The sequence below is a fragment of the Chaetura pelagica genome, unplaced genomic scaffold (genome assembly GCF_000747805.2).
Source record: "Chaetura pelagica isolate M959 unplaced genomic scaffold, ChaPel_1.0 scaffold3, whole genome shotgun sequence".
Lineage (NCBI taxonomy): Eukaryota > Metazoa > Chordata > Aves > Apodiformes > Apodidae > Chaetura > Chaetura pelagica.
In genome coordinates, this window is record NW_009952974.1 from 15,469,270 (window position 1) to 15,488,025 (window position 18,756).

Genomic DNA, 18,756 nt, shown 5'->3' on the forward strand with positions numbered 1-18,756 from the left:
AAACAACTTTGATGTTAAACAGGGCTTCCCTGCCTATAACTAGCAAAAAGCTACATGCCACCCATTCCTCTTGGCCATGGACATGTTTCCTAGGTAGTTCAGAGTCATCTTTCCTTCCATAGCACAGTCAGAGCATGGTCAGACATTTGCTTCACAATAAGCTGCACCTATGGAGATGTTACCACATTTCGCCTGTGATGGTTCAAACACCTCCCAACTCTGCCAGCTGAAGGATTCATGTGAGTGGAGGTCTAATTCCTGCTTCATACTTAATCCATATTGTTACTTTGTATGGGTCTCACTGAAATAGGTTAAGGAGAACTGACAGTCTCCTCTGTCAGCAGTACTGCAGGAGCAGAAATACTCGGCTGACTAACTCTTCTCTCGTCTTTTTCACTATATCCTCCAAGACAGGGCAATTGAAAGTAATTTCCATTCATGTAAATTGTAGACATGAAAGCTCAATTCTCTGCAGAATATCTCTGCATTGCCACTAGCAGTTATTTGGAGTAAAATTTTGTGGACAGAACAGTTGCATCTGAACAAATATCTGATTTGGTCCTCTTTTCCCTTTAAGATTTTCATTTAAGTTATCTTCTATAAGCACAGCATTTGAGTGGCCATTTGTTTGGCAAAACACATAAATATTTTACAGCCATTATTTGTCTTTTTTTTTTTTTTTTTTTTTTTTTTTTTTAACATTTTTTTGAAGAAACAGCCCAAAGCACTTTTTTTCCAGAATTAATAGATTTTCACATAAATCTGGAAATGCCTGTACTTCTGCTCAGTTCACCAGAAAAGTGCATTTAGTTTATTAGTTTCATGCTGAACTGTTAACATTTCAGGTTGTTTTATTAGGAGAGAACAAAGAACTCCTGGCTTGTTGAAAACTTGTTACTCAAAAATAAGGATGGAAAGGTTCCAAAAGAACTGATGTTAAGCATTGCGAAATGCAGATTGGAAAGATTTACAAGACATCTGGTAATTAGCTTCCAGCTTCTATGGAGTCCTGCCCTGTGAAAGCTGCTGCTGCTTGCACTGGAGGGGAAGCAGGAGGGAGATGAAGCATAACCCTGAAAAGATAGATCTTTTCATTCACAAATTATCAGTGGGCTGTTGAAATGTCTCCAGGTTCCTCTTTGAAAGACTACCTCCAATGAAAAAAATTCCTGACATCCTTCCCTTTGCAGGATTGTCTTCTCTGCTGACATCTGTTTGGTGAGGTGATGGGCGAGGAACAAGCTATCAAAGAGCTGGTTATGACTTTCCCTGCCTGAGCCAATATTCCCGTGTCCCCCACACCAGCCTGTTGCACTCCCCAGGGATGGTGCAGCAGCTGGAAGTGCTGAAGTGGAACTGGCTGAAGTTACCTCCTTCTGTCCATCCCAAAATGCCAGTGATGCCAGGGAGTGCTGTTAGAGCTGGGCACCTCTTGAGTAACCTTCCCCAGGGAAGCACGGCAGCGTGCTCAGGTGCAAGGGACTCATATTCAGGCCACAAAGTTTGATCCTTTCATTGTTGTTATAAGTATTATTGCTGTTGTTGTTAATTAGGAAAGATTTAAACAAGAAAGAAAACTTTCAATTTGGATTAATTTTATAAGTTGTCTCTTGGTAGCACCTTCCCACACCCTGGTTATAGGCTAAGGTGTGTTTGTGTAGTTTCTGAAATTCATGCATATAAACCTTCAAGCTCTGAATGGGAATCTCTCAGACCTTGTTCTTTTGTTACTTGTCAGAGACTTAGGAGACTTTGCTTCTGTACTCTGTTCTGTCCCTTACCTATACAGTCACCTTTATTCAGTAAGTCATTGCCCAGTCATGTTCATTATTCTGTCCATAAAGCAGAATATTGATCTTGTCTTAGACACTTACAGTAGAAGTGGGTAAGATCAAAATGATTTTTTTTTATTTGTTTGGTTACAAATATTTTATCATCTGAACATCAGTAATTAGTCCCAGCAGGCTAACTATGAGTAAAAACATTTGTCCTTTCAGCTTTGGATCTGTGAAGTACAGTGAGCAGGCAGCCTGTGTTAATTTTTCTAGCAGGACTATACTTTAAAATTAGGCATTTGCAATAAAGAGCAAGCTTTATTGAGACTAGTTATCAGAAAGAACATTAATTTTCCTAGATTGCAAATATAAGCAAATTTGTGGTTAATGGTATTCACCAAATGCACTGAGAGCGTGAAGAAGGTAGAGTTTTATATCAATATATAATACTAGGACGTGCTGGAAGAGATTATACCTAATTTATATGTAACCTGATGAATTTTGCAACTGGTAGTAATTAAGTTTATTCTTTCCATTGATAAACCATGCTTATAGTCTCAAATAAAAAACACACAGTCAGCCTTTTCTTCTTGAGATTATAGTTATTCTGTGTGCATTGTTGAAGCAATATCTAATTCCTGAATGCAGTACAACTGGTGCTGCAATCTGATCTACTGGAAGGAAGGGTTAAGCACCCAGGAGTCTGGTGCTTGTCCATGTGCTTTTGCTTTGCCTGAGGTCTGAGGTGCAGTATCCTGCTGCAGGCACTGAACTGCCTCTTTCCTAACAGCTGCCTTCATCAGCCTCAGTCTGGGCTGTGGGGGGAAATTAGGTTTCTTTTTAATCATAGTTCTGAACAGAAGGATGTGTAAAAAGGTGGAATGGAGTGAAACAAAAAAAATGGAATTAAGTATTTCTTAGTCCAGTGGTACCTGTCATCCAAGCTCTACAGCAAAGCTCTGTGCAGATGACAAATTTCTTAGCTCACCTTGAGTGGTGGCAGCTGTCTTAGAGCAGGGGTACACCTTGCACCCAGAACTAACCCAAACAGCTTCTGCTCCATACACTACAGCTGTCTCCAAGGAGAATGTTCATTTGGAAGAGTTACTGATTAAATTAACATTGTTAGAGAGAGCAATATTTGGGCTGGAGCTGGTTCTTCAATAAGCAGATCTTGCTGAGTGAGATTTGTTTCACTTAGATGATTATTGGCTTTTTTTTTTTTTTTTTCCTGGAGTGATTATTATTTTCACCTTTTTCTTCAACGTAGTACACTTACGTGGAGTAAAATGAACTCACATCAGACATTGATTTCTCTGTATTTGTATGCATGATGCTTTCTCTGTTGCTTTGAATTGCTGTGTATTTGGAACTAAAGCTGTTATTCACAGGGTTTTTTAATGCTTTTAATATACAAAGTTTTATTTATATCTACTCTGTACCAAGTGTTGTCTCCACTGCTACATTATACAAACATGATTCCTATCCTCAGCTGCTTTTGTTTTGAAACTCTCCAAATTGTTACATTCAGCTAGTGAAATGTATGTTGTTGTGCTGATGTTTTAGCACCTGAAACAAGTCTGCTTTATGCTCAGTGCAGGACAGTTACTGCTCACAGTGTTGAGTCGCTTTGCAGCTTATGTATATGAACTGGGAAAGGTCAATTTTATTATTGTGAAATACAGCCTATTACTAGTTGAAGAGGTTTCCATCAGACTTCTTTGACTTCAAGTTAGGCATCTGACACAGGGCACACTGTTTTCTGTTGTAATGTAGTGAATTAAATTCTGGGGTTAGTAATTTAAAAAAAAAAAATTACAGGAATTTTGCCTTCATAATTGACTACAGTTGTACTGGAAGATCGAGAGAACCTAAGCAGACTTCTAACAGCAGCAAGAAAGGTCCTAGGAACTAGCAGGAATACCAAGAGGAAGCTCAAGTTGAGCTATTGTAGCAATCAACTAATTTAATGGGCCTTTTGGCAGTGGAAAAACTATCAGCTTTCCAAAATATATTACTTGGGTTATCTACATATTACAGTTTTGATGGAATTATCAAATGATTTGTTACTCAGCTTCCTTTAGTAACAACAATGTATATTCTTCTACCAATGGCAAGTTTAGTGCTGGAGGTTTTAATCATCTAAGATGCTACAATTTGACACCTTTCTCTTTAGGGTGATTAGTAGCAGGTCTGCACATAGTTAGATTCCCCTAATGGTACATTTTGATGTGAACCAAATACAGCCACATGATTTCATTTCTAAGCTGGGCCATGCAATCTAAAGTTTATGCCCTTTTTATTCTGGCTGCAAGAGGACAAATGATACCTGATTAAGCATAAAGTCTGGTGCTACAAAGCTAATCCATTGACGGTTTTGGAACGCAGACAGTTTGGCCAAGTTAGTTAACGCTGGATCAGCAATTTTCTTTGAGTAGCCACGCTGCTTTTGATCTGGTAGGAGGAGCTCTCAAATCGGATTTACTGTTGCATCAAACCATGGCCTCAGGCACAAGTCCTGCACTGCTTTACAACCAGCTGAATTAGCAGAGGATCCATGAGTTAAAAACAGGGCACTTTTTTCAGCCGTAATTTCTAGATTTTAGTCTTAAGGGCAAGATAGACTTCAAGGAAAGTGACAGAAACAAAGATTTGCACAATGGGCTAAACTCTGTGTATCCTCAGTGTCACGATCCTGTTTTCGGATATATGGCAATTTGTTATGATCTTTCCGGGACAAAACAAAGATAACACAACATCGGGTGCACAAAGAGGCACTAGGGCTGACGTGCAGTCTTAGGAGAGATCGGGCAGAACCCCCTTGCTTTCTAACACTCCTCACCGAAGTGGGAGTCTCAGGACGGCTGGATTTTGCCGTCCCTCTCCTGGTACAAGCCCCACGGCAGCTGCACCCTTTGTTGTCCGGCAGGACCTGAGAAAAAGTTTAAAGGTGATCCCGAATGGTGAAATTAAGACACAAATGAGGTCAGATGTCACACGCACAACAAACTTTTATTAGAGCAACACAGCAAAGTCCCTAGAGCGGATAGAACAGAGAGGGAAACAAACAGAAAAGAAAAAGCAGAAATACAGAGGACAGCAAGCGAGAGCATAGTTACCACCCACGGTCCAGCGATGTCGTCGGTGGGGAGGTTGCTCCTGGTGGGGAAGTGCTTCAAATGCACCCATAGAGTCCCAGGTTTTTATACAGTTCTTGCCCACTGCACTCCCACTTTTTTCCCTGAATAGGGAAAAACTCCTATCTTCTCTATGCTCCTCTGAGATAGGAGGGGGGTAGGTATGGCGCTGGGTTACCTCCTGCAGATAGTCTTTGTTTGGATAATTGTTGAGATCTCTGCATTACAAAGACAACTGGCATCACAGGGTTAGTTTACTGCAGTGGAGTTTTGGTCCTAGGAAGTGGCTTGAGACCGGCACTCTTTATCTTGTCCTGCTAAGTTGGTGGTTTTCATGAGATATCATATCAAGGCCTGGTTATCACTGGATATCCTGCTCCCAGAGCCAGCTGTAGATCTCCTTTTTCTCCAAGCTCAGCATGTCCCACACTAAACTCCCCAGTTCTCAGGTACACATCGCAGGAGGGGAAGGAAAACAGTTGGGTGGGTTGCTGAAGGAGAGTTGTAGGTATGGCACCGGGGTTATGTCCTGCAGATAGTCTTTGTTTGGATAATTGTTGAGATCTCTGCATTACAAAGACAACTGGCATCACAGGGTTAGTTTACTGCAGTGGAGTTTTGGTCCTAGGAAGTGGCTTGAGACCGGCACTCTTTATCTTGTCCTGCTAAGTTGGTGGTTTTCATGAGATATCATATCAAGGCCTGGTTATCACTGGATATCCTGCTCCCAGAGCCAGCTGTAGATCTCCTTTTTCTCCAAGCTCAGCATGTCCCACACTAAACTCCCCAGTTCTCAGGTACACATCGCAGGAGGGGAAGGAAAACAGTTGGGTGGGTTGCTGAGACATCTCTTTAGTCCATCAACAGATGTTTAACTCTCAGATGCCACAAGACAGACAACAGATATCCTGAGTGCCAGAGTCCATCACTTATCTCTTGGATTGTTCGAGACAAGCACTATACATTCTGAGTGCCACACTCAGTTACACAGAGCCTCTGTGAATCTGTTAGAAACAGTAAATAACCTATTTCAGCAAACAGATGTAGCTCATAGTTCAGTGGCAGGTAAAATGAGAATAGTTGTAGCTATATAAAGAACACAATACACTGAACCTTTTTCTTTGTAAGAAATTGCACATAACCTGGAAACCTGAAGAATAGTAAATACCTTATCAAAAAGCATTTTCAACACAGATGTGATATATTGCTATAGACAACGTGTCCAACCCTAGAAAAATGCTGTAATCCAAAAATTAGGGTTATACTTGAGGCTCTTGCCAGTGAAGCCAGTATGTTTTCTATGTTTATAGGATGTACTACCCAGATTCTATAAGAGGCGCTTAGGCACTGGTGCTGATAATGCCAACGCCAAGAATAAGTACTCTAGAAATCCTTGTAAATGAGGTATTTTAAAAATAAAGAAAATGGAAATTTCTGTCCACACTTGTTTTTAAAGGTCACAGGACTAAAAGCCACAAACATCTGTCTTTTACTTAATGTTTATTTCCTTTCTTGTGCCATGTAACAATAAGTACAAGAGCACCTCCACATATGGGAAAGAGGATTAAGAAAGAGGTAATGGATAAATTTTCTTCAAACTGTTCAAAATATCAAAGCAGAAAAATAATATGAGCATCTTTCTGTTCCTATGTCTAACATTCAAAAACAACTACTGGTAAGTGATTGGTGCTCTCTTCAGGCTTTCCGGAGTAGTACTGAGCTGTCGGACAGCTTGCACCAGGCAGAGTTCCTTTGGTTCCTTTGAGATTTATTGGGGTTTTTTCAATTACCAGCAGCATGGCAGTATGTATATATGTATAGATAGAAGCCTAGTGTGCCACAAGGTAGTATGCAAATACAGAGCCAGAAAATCCTTTCTCCCTGCATAGAGGGGTAAGGAGAATTTTCTTAAGTACAGAGCTTAGAGGCTTGAATTAGGAGCCAAGCTCCCTATGCAGTCAGTGAAAAGCAGGTGTCACCAGAGGGTGATGGAGAACTTTGGTATTAGGGGGTATTTAGATGCTCCTCCTGCCACAGAGTCACCAAACCGTCTGCCCTGATTGTCTGGGAATTCTGAGGTGCAAACATGAGCATCCACCCTAGCTACCCTACATGGCAGACATAAGTCCCCACTCTGCAATAACTCGCAGGTTACCTGATCCTGGGGCTTTCTTCTGCCACTGCAGATGAGTTCATCAAGTTCAGAAACTTGGATGGTGAGGCAGGCATACTCACTACAGGTGGGATCTGTGTATTTGCCTGAATTCTGTATGCTGGTAGGATCTGTTGCAGCTCCATTAGCATCTAGTGGTATGATGTTGAACTAGAACATCATCCAACAGCTTTAGCTGAGACATTGTTGTCCAAAGCAAAGCCTTTCATGTGGGGAACATGCTGAGTGCCTTTCTTACAGCTGGATTTGTAAAACTCAATTTCTTAACTGTGTTGTGGATTTTGCAAAGCTTACTATCTTTATGAAGTAGATTTTTCAAGCACAAGATTGTGGAACATACTTAAGGGCCTTCATTCTTTATTTCCTTAGTACCTGTAGTTGAATTATATCTTACTCTTTTCTTAAAGCAGTGTCTTCATTTACATTGCTGTAAAAATTGCCACTATCCCATTGTGACAGAGTCACTGTGGTTGAGTTTTACTGAATCTCAATTTGAGATAAAAGTTTGGGGAGGATAGAGAGGGGTCTATCCTTACGTAACTCTGACTCCAAGTACTTCATTTGGTTTGTTAGCAGCGGCTTTTGAGATATCTTCCTGGGTATCAGACATAACAGTGGGGCCTTCGAAAGGAAAATGTAGGAAAATATTCCACCACTTAAATCTGTGCTATGTAGGCAGCCCCAATGCCCAGTGGGCATTGTGGGATATACAACAGTACCTTTAGTTTTATGGTACCAATGACATTTCTCATAAGACTGTTCTAGAGTCTGACAGACTTCACTTTTGGGAAGCTTTCTTAAATATAGATTAATTTTTCCACTCAGTCGCATCATATTACAGACCCAAATTTTTTTCTCACAGTAAAGCATAACAGACAGTTAACATCAAATCTAGCTAAATTACATTTTCCTTCACCCTTTTTCTGCTTAATTATCAAGTCTTAGTATTATGAAATTGCATTCTGTCACCAGATTTAGTGCCCCATGCTTCAGAGGAGTCCTTTTGACAGGAAAAGCACATTTAGTAAGTGCAGAAAGGCAGCATGCTACTAGCATTGTGTAGATTGGAAATTTCTTGTCCTAGTTTCTCATCCTGCAGCTAGTTCCATGTGGGCAGCTTTAATGCATTTTGATTTAGTGAATTGTAACAAATGGTGAATTCTGATTTCTGTAACTGCTACATTAGGACCCTAACAGGCTTCTTGCTGGTGTGAATGCTGCTGCATCTGTGTGAATGCACATAACACTGTACTGGGAAAGCTGTTCTTCATTTTTGTGGAACCTGAGAGACAAGGTCCAGCAGGGCTAGGTTTAAAGGACCTGGTGTGACCCCATGGTCCCCTAGAGTTTAATCTCATGTCTTCTCAAATTCACCGTCTGAAGTCACACTTGTAAATTAAATCTGTTCACTGGACTATCTCAGAGAGACCACAGTTATAAATCCTTTGTCTTATCTGGATGAGGTTTATATCCCTCAGTGAAGTGGCATAAGGAATATCTACTTAGGAGGCAGATGTAACCACTTAACTTTATTTAACTAATTAAAAAAAAAAAAAACAACCCAGCTCTTAAGTATAAAATTAAAAGCCCTCAATTTTGCAAAGGATATTTTGTCATTTTGGTTAATTTTTATTTCTTGTTTTGTCTTTTTTTTTTTTAGACAGATTTTTTTAAATAATTAATTGAGTGGTTCTTTTGAGAAGATACTGGTAGTGTCTTCACTGAATTTGTGATGTTTTGTAAGCTAATTTAGGAGGGCAGCAGCCTGGTAGCAATGAACTGCACACGTAAGCTGTGTAGTCGAAACACTGAAGTTTTCATCAGATCTGTTGCTCCATCAGGATTTTGTGTTTTAAAAGGACAAAATAGAGGAGGGTTTTGTGTCCTCATGGATTCTGTGGGTGAAGTCAGGAGCTGAATCTTTCATTGAGGGGAAAAAGGAAAAGGAAGGAAACCATGGAAATTCCCCATTCTGCCTGGGATATTCTGTCCAGTGTGGCAGACAGTGAGAAAGATTCCTAGGCTGTCACCACAGCTCTCAGGGTTTAAGGTGCGATGCTTGAAGCCTGAGCTTGCAGTAGGAGACAGTCTCTTGAATAGCAGGAGAACTTCTGAGAATAAAGAGCTCAAGTCAAGTCCCTGCCATGCCAGACTCTTCAGTGTGCAACAGAGGGAGCAGAAAATTTCTTCTGGGTGTTCCAATGAAACAGAAAATTGCGGACAGATTAAACTTCCTTATTCTCACTTTTTAGCCCAGGGTTTTTGCTGCCCTCTGTGAAAACAGAGAAGTTAGATTTGCACTGGGGAGTGGCAGTTCCCTCTTTGTGGCTTTCTGGCACCAGGACAATACTCTGTGGTGACTGAGAGTCAAAGGCAGGGACTCTAGCAGAGCTCCAGCACTTGATTGCAGCTCGATACACAACCGAGGTGTTGCCTGAGGCAGGTCTGTGCTTTCTGCTCTTCTCTGCAGCCGTCCCTTTGGGTGTAACCCCGTTGTCCTGCCATGGATGGGTCTGGTATGTTTTGTTGACCCTTAGAGACTGTGGGTTGTTTACTTCCAAAAATATTACCTTGGTATGTACACAAAAGGCAAAGTAGAGTATGGCTGGCTGAGGGTGATCCCCACCAGGAATATGCAAGTGACAGAAGCCAAGAGTGATGTCTTTTCTCTGCTCTTTAATCTCATGTCTCCTCACAACAGTAATGTAGTAATGGCAGGGATTTTTAGGTTGCTAATGAAGCAGGGATATCTTTTACATCACTGGAAGTGAGACACCACTTCAGCTGTTAAATAGAAATTTCACAAACCTCAGTAAGGCGTAATGAAATTGTTTGATTTAACAATTTGCTCCTTTATCTGAGTGTGATTATTGTTACAGCTTTGTATTACTTTTACATTGCAGCAATCTTTTCTCAGCTGTAGGATGGGTTTCAAACAAAGTGCTTTCTTCCTCTTACAAGATTAGGAATTCCCCTTCTCATGTTATAGCCTGATCCCTTTATATATTGCTAATGGTAGCCTAGAAGAGTATTGCAGATAGTAATAGGCCAAAAGTTATTGCACTTAGCTTCTGGCTGCTGGCTGATAGATGCCCTTGCTCTGACTCGGTGAGTGATTACCAGATAGTTTGGCACTGGACTGGGGCCACACTTACTTGTGACTGATTCATTGGGCTGAAATATGTCACTAATTTAATTCAGCTATTTCATTAATCTGATTGAATTGCATCCAGCTGTTAGAGGTGCATGAAAGAAACGTACCTGACACATGAAGCAAGAGCAGTAACCTCTGCATTAAACTATAAAACAGTCATTAGGACATCTAATGTTGAAATTTAATTGCTCCATAGAAATTTGGTTTCCAAGCACAATACTAATTAGCTGTAAGCTTGATGAATGTCAAGAATTAATTAAAACATTTCAGTGGCCTGTGCAGGTTTTAAATATTGTCATTATTGCCCCAATATTTTCAGTTCTTACAGTAATTGCTTTTTAGAGAGCATGAATAGAATTATCTTCTGGAGTGACAGAGGGTATGAATGGTTCATTACATCATCAGAAATGGACCTCCTTGGCTCTGGATTTCCCTTTTTTTCCCTAAAATATATCTTCTGTTTTTATTCTGCTTCTTAGTGTGCATTGCATATAGCAAAGTAAGATCAGTGATTTTTAGACCCAACTTTATTTTAACCGCACTTCTAGTTTTTCTTTCTCAGCTGTACTCTGGAGGCCAGCGTAACTTTGCTACCTACTGTTATGTTGACAACAGGAAAACAGCTCCAGCTCCATCAAATTATTTTTTGTTGTTGTTTTTAATTAAATAGAAAGTCAGCCAAAATCGATTATTATTTTGTCCTGTTATGAAAGGCTTCCAACAATTTAAATATCTGGTACATGAAATGTCCACAAAAAAAAAAAAAACATGTTTGGAAATTATTAATTGAAAGGGAATTCATAATCAAAGTAAGTTTTTGATCGTTTCTTGAATATTATCTTAATGTAAAAATAGCTAAATTTTTGGTGCAGGAATTGCAGATGCATAGTGCAGACTGCTCATATTCTTTGTCTCTGATGTCTCCACATGTTTGGCTACGTAGTAAGGATGAATGTCCCACATACCATGTGATATAGACTGCAGACATATGTCTGACAAATACATGGGGTGACATGACATGGGAAGAGCCTTAACACTTGGAGGGCTTTTAGGGAAGCTCCTCTGAGTGTCGAGCAATGCCAGAAACCACAAACTCCCAGGCTACAGCTTGGTGCCGTTCCCTGTCACTTGCTTCATCTGCAATCTCATATGACAGTCCTCAATGCCTGTTCCTTAGGACCACAGAGGGAGAAGGATGGGGATGCTTGACCGTGTGTCTGTAAGATGTAGGTGGTGCCTGGGAGGCTGCCGAGGTGGAGAGAATTGGAAAGATCTTTTGCAGTGCCACGTTATTCACTTGTCTGCTTATATGTGATGAATCCACTGTGCCTGCATGAGCTCTGCAGTGTTGTTTTCCATAGCAATCAGTCTGGATCTCAGCAGTTCAGATTCAGGACCTTTTGTGGAAGGTGAGGTTGGTTTTCACCCTGAGACTTGCCTTGAGAAATAAGATTGTGCTTTGATTTTTTTTTGTGAGGAGGTTAGAAGGTTACTTTGTGATCATAGCATTGAGTATGGTGTCTCAGAAGTCAAGAAAATGCTTGTTCATTATCCCTTTGTTCAAAGCTTTACTGTAATAATTAACTATTCAATAGCCTTTTTTTCTAATGAGTAATGCATTTGGTATTGTATTTTAAAATAAACTAATTTTGGCTGGTAGTCCCAATGCTGATTGCCTGGAGGCATAACACGAATATATCCTGAAGAAAACAGTTATTTGGATTAACAGTGCTGTAAGAAGCTCAGCTCCAGGTTACTTGATTCTATCTCTCCCATCCCCAGTTTTCCTGCCCAAAGAAATTACATCTCACTCTAGCCTGTGAAACAAGTGGCAATAAATGTGTATCAGTATACATGTAAGTTACAGTTTTTATGAAGGTATGATCCGTTTAATGCTTGGAGAATATGAATGTGGTCGAGATATAGAGCTCCTCTTGTGTATGGGTATGATGTAATTGGAGGGGCATGATGTAGAAGCTCAGCAACCACAGACTCAAGAGAGCAGATCTGAGGGTATGTTTCACACAGTGATAGTCCATGGTCAATCTGTTTCATTGCTGTTATTTCCAAAGTGACAGTGGAGTGCCCAGCTTTCGTGCCTGTGTAAAACATTGAGCCTACTGAAATCAGTTGGAAATTATGCAGATGTTAAAGATAGGCAAGTGGTTTGTATTAAACAAAATTTAGGTAGAGAGAAATCCATGAAATGCCTTTCTCAAAAGTACACCTGACTCTTTCTCTCTCCTCTTTTTTTACACAGTGCTGGTCCTAAAGGGGATAACATTTATGAGTGGAGATCTACTATTCTTGGACCTCCAGGCTCTGTGTATGAAGGAGGCGTTTTTTTCTTGGATATCACATTTTCATCTGACTATCCATTCAAGCCACCAAAGGTAAGGATATGGTTTTTATTGTGTTTATTCTGTCACATGTAGAGAAGACTGTAACTTGCAGTGAGTGAGTGCTCATCACTTTCTGAATAAGAAATTTGTTTATGGTCTTTTGAAAGAGAAAGGGTCCAAAATCTCGGCTTGCAATTTCAGAAAAATCCTATGTCTAGTTTATTAAATGATTACCACAGTCAGTACCAATTTCCAAGTTTTACCAAGCGATGAGATAATTCTGATAATTCTGAGTTAAGATTCAATACATTTAAATTTTGATAGAAGACAGTGCAATACCTTCTTATGCTTCTTCTAATTTCAGCAACTGAAATATATTTATAATAAACTTTTCTTGGTTATGAACCAGATTCTATATTATATATTTTCACTAAATTTTTAGCAAAATAACAGAAAGCTAAAATAAGTTTAGACAACTAGAATATTACATTATGACTTCAAATTGGGTATGTTACTGTGATTATTTCCATTGTAAAATGTCAATCCATTTACTACTGGCAAAATCAGCAGCCTCATCTGATAATATTTTTAAACAAAAGCTCTTTTTATTAAATGAAACTAATCTTAACGTAATCTAATGTTTCATTAGATCTAATGTTTCATAACGTAATCTAATGTTTCTCAGAAATACTATGAACAATTAAGAAACCATAATTTACTAACAAATATCAAAGAAGTTAAGGGTTGTTCCCTTCTCCCCTCCTTTAATGCCAAGTTACAGCTCTTGACCAAGTGACCAGAGGGGGACATTGCTGCCATTCGCAACAACTAAATACTACAATTTATGGCTCTTACAGCTACAACATTGTTATTATAAATCAGGTATCTTTTTTCATTCCCAGAAAGATTACAACATAAAGAATAATGTATCCTCCATGTATTTCACGCTTCCCTGAAAGCCACAAAATTTATTTTTTTTTGAATGAAGATGTTTATAATGAAATTATACTGATTTTTAGACAAATGCCTCATGAAAATCTTGTAGGTTTTTTTTTGGGTGAACGTATTTTAATTTTTAGTAGTTTCAGAAAACATAATGGCTTTCCCCCTCTTTTTCAGTATGAAAAAAAAATATTTCCTAATTCTCTTGTGCTTTTTATTATTACCACTTAAATATTTTTAACTTCTTACATGTGCAGAATAGTGCTTAATCACTCCACTGAAATTAGTCTGAAATAGTATAAAAACAAGAATGCTGTTAGTGTGACACCAATGTTTTGGATATATATCATGTCCTGCCTAAAAAAGGCTCAGGCAAAGATTTCATTGCTAATTTGAACTACAATAACGAAATACTCCAATTCTAAATATTAGTGTTAATGGTCTATATTTAAGGTTTTTAAAAAAAGGAAAAGATAAACTAATACTGCTCATGCAGCTAAATTCTGTCTAGGTCTTCACCTTCAGAAACCACACTTAAATTATGTTTGTGATTAGATTGTTCTTGACATGCAGTATGTTCATTAAAAAGTGTACAGTACTATCAAGTAGATCGTATTTTTTGTGGGTACCAGGCAGAGGGCCTTGAGAAAGCAGTTTGTGCACCAAAGATCTCCATTGTAGGTTTCTTAAAGGTAGCCATGACTACAGTAAATACACACTCTTCTGTTAAATAATTGTGTTTTAGAAAATGAGCAGCAAGGAGCTGTCTCCACAGAAGCTCTGCAGAACTGGGAGTGCCCCAGGCACTGCGGCTGCTCAGAGGCAAGGAGCAGTATCCCTGGGCAACACTGAATTAAGCTCTTTCTCTCTCTTGTGCTGTGATTTTAGGTTACTTTCCGTACCAGAATTTATCACTGCAACATCAACAGTCAGGGAGTCATCTGTCTGGATATTCTGAAAGACAACTGGAGCCCTGCTTTGACTATTTCAAAAGTTCTGCTGTCCATTTGTTCTCTTCTGACAGACTGCAACCCAGGTAAGGAGTTGATATTTACTGAGCATCCTCTCTTAGCAGTTTTACTTATTTGCCATGGAATATAATTTATATATTTGATTCTATACAGATTAAATAAAAATTAATGGGTTTAAAATTGGGGATGAAAGACACATGCTTCAGTGCACTTTTCACTTCTGTGTCACAACAGAAAGTAAATAGCATTAAGCTCTTTTTTTTCCCAAGGTATGGTGGAGAAAATAAGCTGATGTCATTGAAGGTCTGTTTGGCAAGAGATGCAATGTGTGAGCTGCTGATCCAGGAAAGCAACAAAGTTCTCTTGAGTTACAAACTCATAAATCCTGCAATTTGGAAGAGGCCACAGGAAGTCCCTTCTCTTAAGACAGCAATTTAAATGTTGAATCTTGCAAATGTGAGGGGGGCAATGTTCAGAGATATTTTTCCCTTGTTCAAAGAGAGTTCCTTGTTCCTGTCAGGAGGAACTCCACTGGAAGTAGTGCATTTTCTCAGCAACAGCTGTGTGACCTGTGTCATTAAGCAATGAATGCTAATTGCCGCAGTCAGGGCAGGAACTGAGCAGTAGAAGAGAGTTAATTTACAAAAGACTAGTAATTATCAGGGAGGAATGCATTAGCCTCTTTCATACAAAAGTCTGATGACTCCGGAAGCAAACTGGATCCCCTCAGTGTGTGTCCATAGTCCTGATGCCCTAATGTACAGTAGTCTTGTCCAAGCACTGTGCCAGGAGTGTGCCAGGCTGTGCTCGCAGAATGTTCCCTGCACCCATCAGCCCTTCCACAGGGGTGAAAGTGAAAGCAGGGCACCTGGCTCAGGCAAGATTAATGAACCACAGATAACCACAACAGATTTTTCTGTTTTCTTTTTCTGTTCATTGTGCCTTTTGTGTTTTCTCTTGGAAATGTCTTGTGTGGTAAGAGTTCCAGCATTTTCTGGCCTAACAAAGACTATATTTTTGAAAATATTCTGTATTTCAAATCTGTATTTCAAATTTTCTTACTGTGTAATGGTTTATAATATATCTTCTCCTGCCTTCTGCAGCTGACCCTCTGGTTGGAAGCATAGCCACTCAGTACCTGACCAACAGAGCAGAACATGACAGGATAGCCAGACAGTGGACCAAGAGATATGCAACATAAATGACAAACTACTTGTGCAGTGTGAAGGTGCAGAAGGCAACTTTGCAGTGTGCAACAAATCTTTATAGCCTTTACAATACGGACTTCTGTGTATATGTTATACTGATTCTACTCTGCTTTTATCCTTTTGAAGACTGGGATACTGCCCCCAAAAAAGGTAAATGCTATCAAGAGTAGAAATTTGTAGCTGTAGATTAGTTGTTTAAAATGCCTACTTGCAAGTCTTGCTTCTTTGGGATATCAAAATGTATTTTGTGATGTACTAAGGATACTGTTCCTGAAGTCAACCAAATATTATAGTGCATTTTAGCCTAATTCATTATCTGTATGAAGTTATTAAAGGTAGCTGTAGAATTGCTAGGAATTATGTCATTTGTATTAAACCCAGATCTATTTCCAATATGTGGTACATGCTGTTGTGAAAACTGTTTTAACTTTTACCTTTGTCAGTTTGTAATGAAAGGATTTCCTTTTTCCCTTTGTAGCTCAGAGAGCACCCAGTGTATCATCTCAAACACAATAAACATGTTCCCCAAGGAGTAGTTGCTTTGTTTTCCTATTTTAAATTAATATTTGAATAAATTTAATTATAGTAACAAGGCAGGGCCAATGTATCACAGATCCCTGTGAATAATGTATAAATTAATATACATGAGCAAAGGCTTGCTATTAAATGTTTAATGCACACCTGTGGATTGTATAAGTTTTCCCTGGTTCGTTTTTTAGAGAACAAATGTAATTTCTACGATTTCCTTAAATTTAATACTCTTGGGCTCTTTCTCAACCTGGAGTTAGAGCATTGCAAATGCTTACTCCAGAAGTTAATGTAGCTGGTTGCTTCAGGGCCAGGCCTACTCTCATGACAGGCTGCCTGAGTCTTACTACATTTGTTTTTTTTCCAGGACAAGGGCCAAGTTAGAGATAATCTGATGCTTTTGTTTCTGAGTAAAGCAAGTTGGACTTGCTGATCTAGAGAGCTACAGTTACCCATTGAAAATGGTCTTCCAAAGCATGATTGAACACTATATCATCTGTCCAGAAAAGAAAGTGGTAGAATTTAATCAGATTTTTGTGATATAAAAAAAATTGTGGGGGAAATGAACCTTTGTTAATGAAAATTAAATCTGTAAAACTTTTAGATTGTGTTTCCCCCTTTTACTTTCTGACTTGGAAATTTTGTAACATCTGTAAGTAACAAAAATATACAGCTTTATAATGCATACAGTTTAAAAAGTAGAGTCACTAATAGTTTTATAATTTAAGCTTTTATAGGTTCCAAGTTACAATACTGATTATAAAAAAGAGACTTGATCCCTGTAAATGATTTTTAGAATTACACTTAATTTTAAACTTTACAGTCTCCCTTACTACCTGATGTTTTTGGAGATAATATAACACTTCTATCATTAAGATGCTCTGTTCATTAAATATATGAAAACTGAATGTTAAGTTTCAAGATCAAAGCAATAGAAAAAAGGTTCAGATCTAAAGACAGTCATCACCAAATAGGTCCCTGGTTTTTGTATCACATAACCTTTGACCACAAATTGTCCACCCTACTTTAAGTATTTCTACAGATTCCTGAAGGTGGCTTGAAGAACTGTGTATCCCAAATATCTTAACCTAGAAGTCAGTCTCTCTTGGTAGCTACAAGATAGCTTTAGAGTTCAGGTTATAAAGTGCAAAAGGGAATGAGAAACAGGGGATCTGGCAGGTGAATACGCCTAAGTCAGGTAAGAGACTAATGCCAGGAAATGAAGTGCTGGAAATCACTGCTGAAGGTGACCAGAGTTTCTCAGTATGTCACTGGACATGTGAGAAATAGCACAGATTGGCAAAGAAAGAAGGGGCTATCACATGTGGGCTGGTATGTCTAAAGTCTGCTTGCTGCTGACCATTATCGCACCTGTGGGTGACACGGTGCTCATACACCACTCCAGTGACTTTCCAGTGAAGAGAAAATTATGTATTTCACATGTTAACTGTGTTGCCTACAGAATTTACAGATATTTGTATCATAAAATATTATGGTATGAAAGTACAGGTTTTAATCCTAATTTTAATGTATTTTGGTTTTGTACTGTACCTACAACTTCAGATACCTACGTGTACAAGTGGGATGCCTTGTTAGTGTTGCCCCATCTTGGCTTCCTTGCAATTGGATCCTTTACACTGAATTCCCATTTTTTTTTCTTTATTTTTTTTTCTTTTTTTTTCCCTTTTTTTTCTCTTCGTTTGTCATGATTCTATTGTTTTTTTAATGTAGGGGGGTTTGTGTGTAAATTTTATATTTACTGAAGTAAAGGTTGTTTTTGTGTAAACATTTAAACTTTAAAAAAAAGAAAAGAAGCTAATTTTGTTTCTCAAGTTCTCTCTGCTAAACCATGCAGTAGAAAGAAATTTGTATTGTTAAATAAATCAATTAGTTGTTAAATGAGAATGTGTGTCTGTTTTCATGGGGACGCGAGAAATCCCCACTGGAAATATATCCAAAATACCAGTTGCAAAGAGCATCTGGTGTTTTCAAACTGTTTTCTTCTGGGCTGTGTTGGGGTAAATACTGGACACTACCAAAGCACAGCACTGACCGTTCAACAGTTTTAATTTTCAGTTCCGTCTTCTTACTACCAATCACTGGGTTCCCTATTTGGGAAGAAATGAATTGAAATTACACTTTTGTGAAAAGTCTATCTAAAGATATTGCACATCCCCTCTTCCTCTTCCATTTTGCATGGGGGTTTCTTGTTCTGTTGTCTTTGGAATTTGAGTGGGGAACACGGGCAGCTGTTGGAAAGGTGCCTAAACTGGCCTCTGTGATCTCCTGGCACAAGGAGAACTTGCCTACCCCGTTGAGCTGTAACACTGTTGAGGAATAGAGAGGGACAAACCAAACAGGCAAACACGGTCACATCTCTGCTTTTCAGCTGAGATGGTGGGAACATTCAGAGCAAATATTTCATCCTATCAAATGAGAATGTATGGGTGATGTTCTGTGATGTCTTAGTAAGGTGTGGGGTGCTTTAATGTGGAGACAATCTCGCTTACTGATTGATGTTGACTA

General features: G+C 38.9%; 1 protein-coding gene across 1 annotated transcript in view; it reads left to right on the forward strand.

The window, feature by feature from the left end:
• The window catches only part of UBE2E3 (ubiquitin-conjugating enzyme E2E 3), a 55,399-nt gene extending 37,267 nt beyond the window's left edge, over window positions 1-18,132 (forward strand). The window contains exons 3-5 of the mRNA XM_009996190.1: window positions 12,500-12,632; window positions 14,412-14,559; window positions 15,598-18,132. Coding sequence (XP_009994492.1) covers window positions 12,500-12,632; window positions 14,412-14,559; window positions 15,598-15,695 — 379 coding nt within the window. The 3' untranslated portion in view covers window positions 15,696-18,132. The remainder of the gene's footprint in view (window positions 1-12,499; window positions 12,633-14,411; window positions 14,560-15,597) is intronic.
• Window positions 18,133-18,756: the final 624 nt, after the last annotated feature.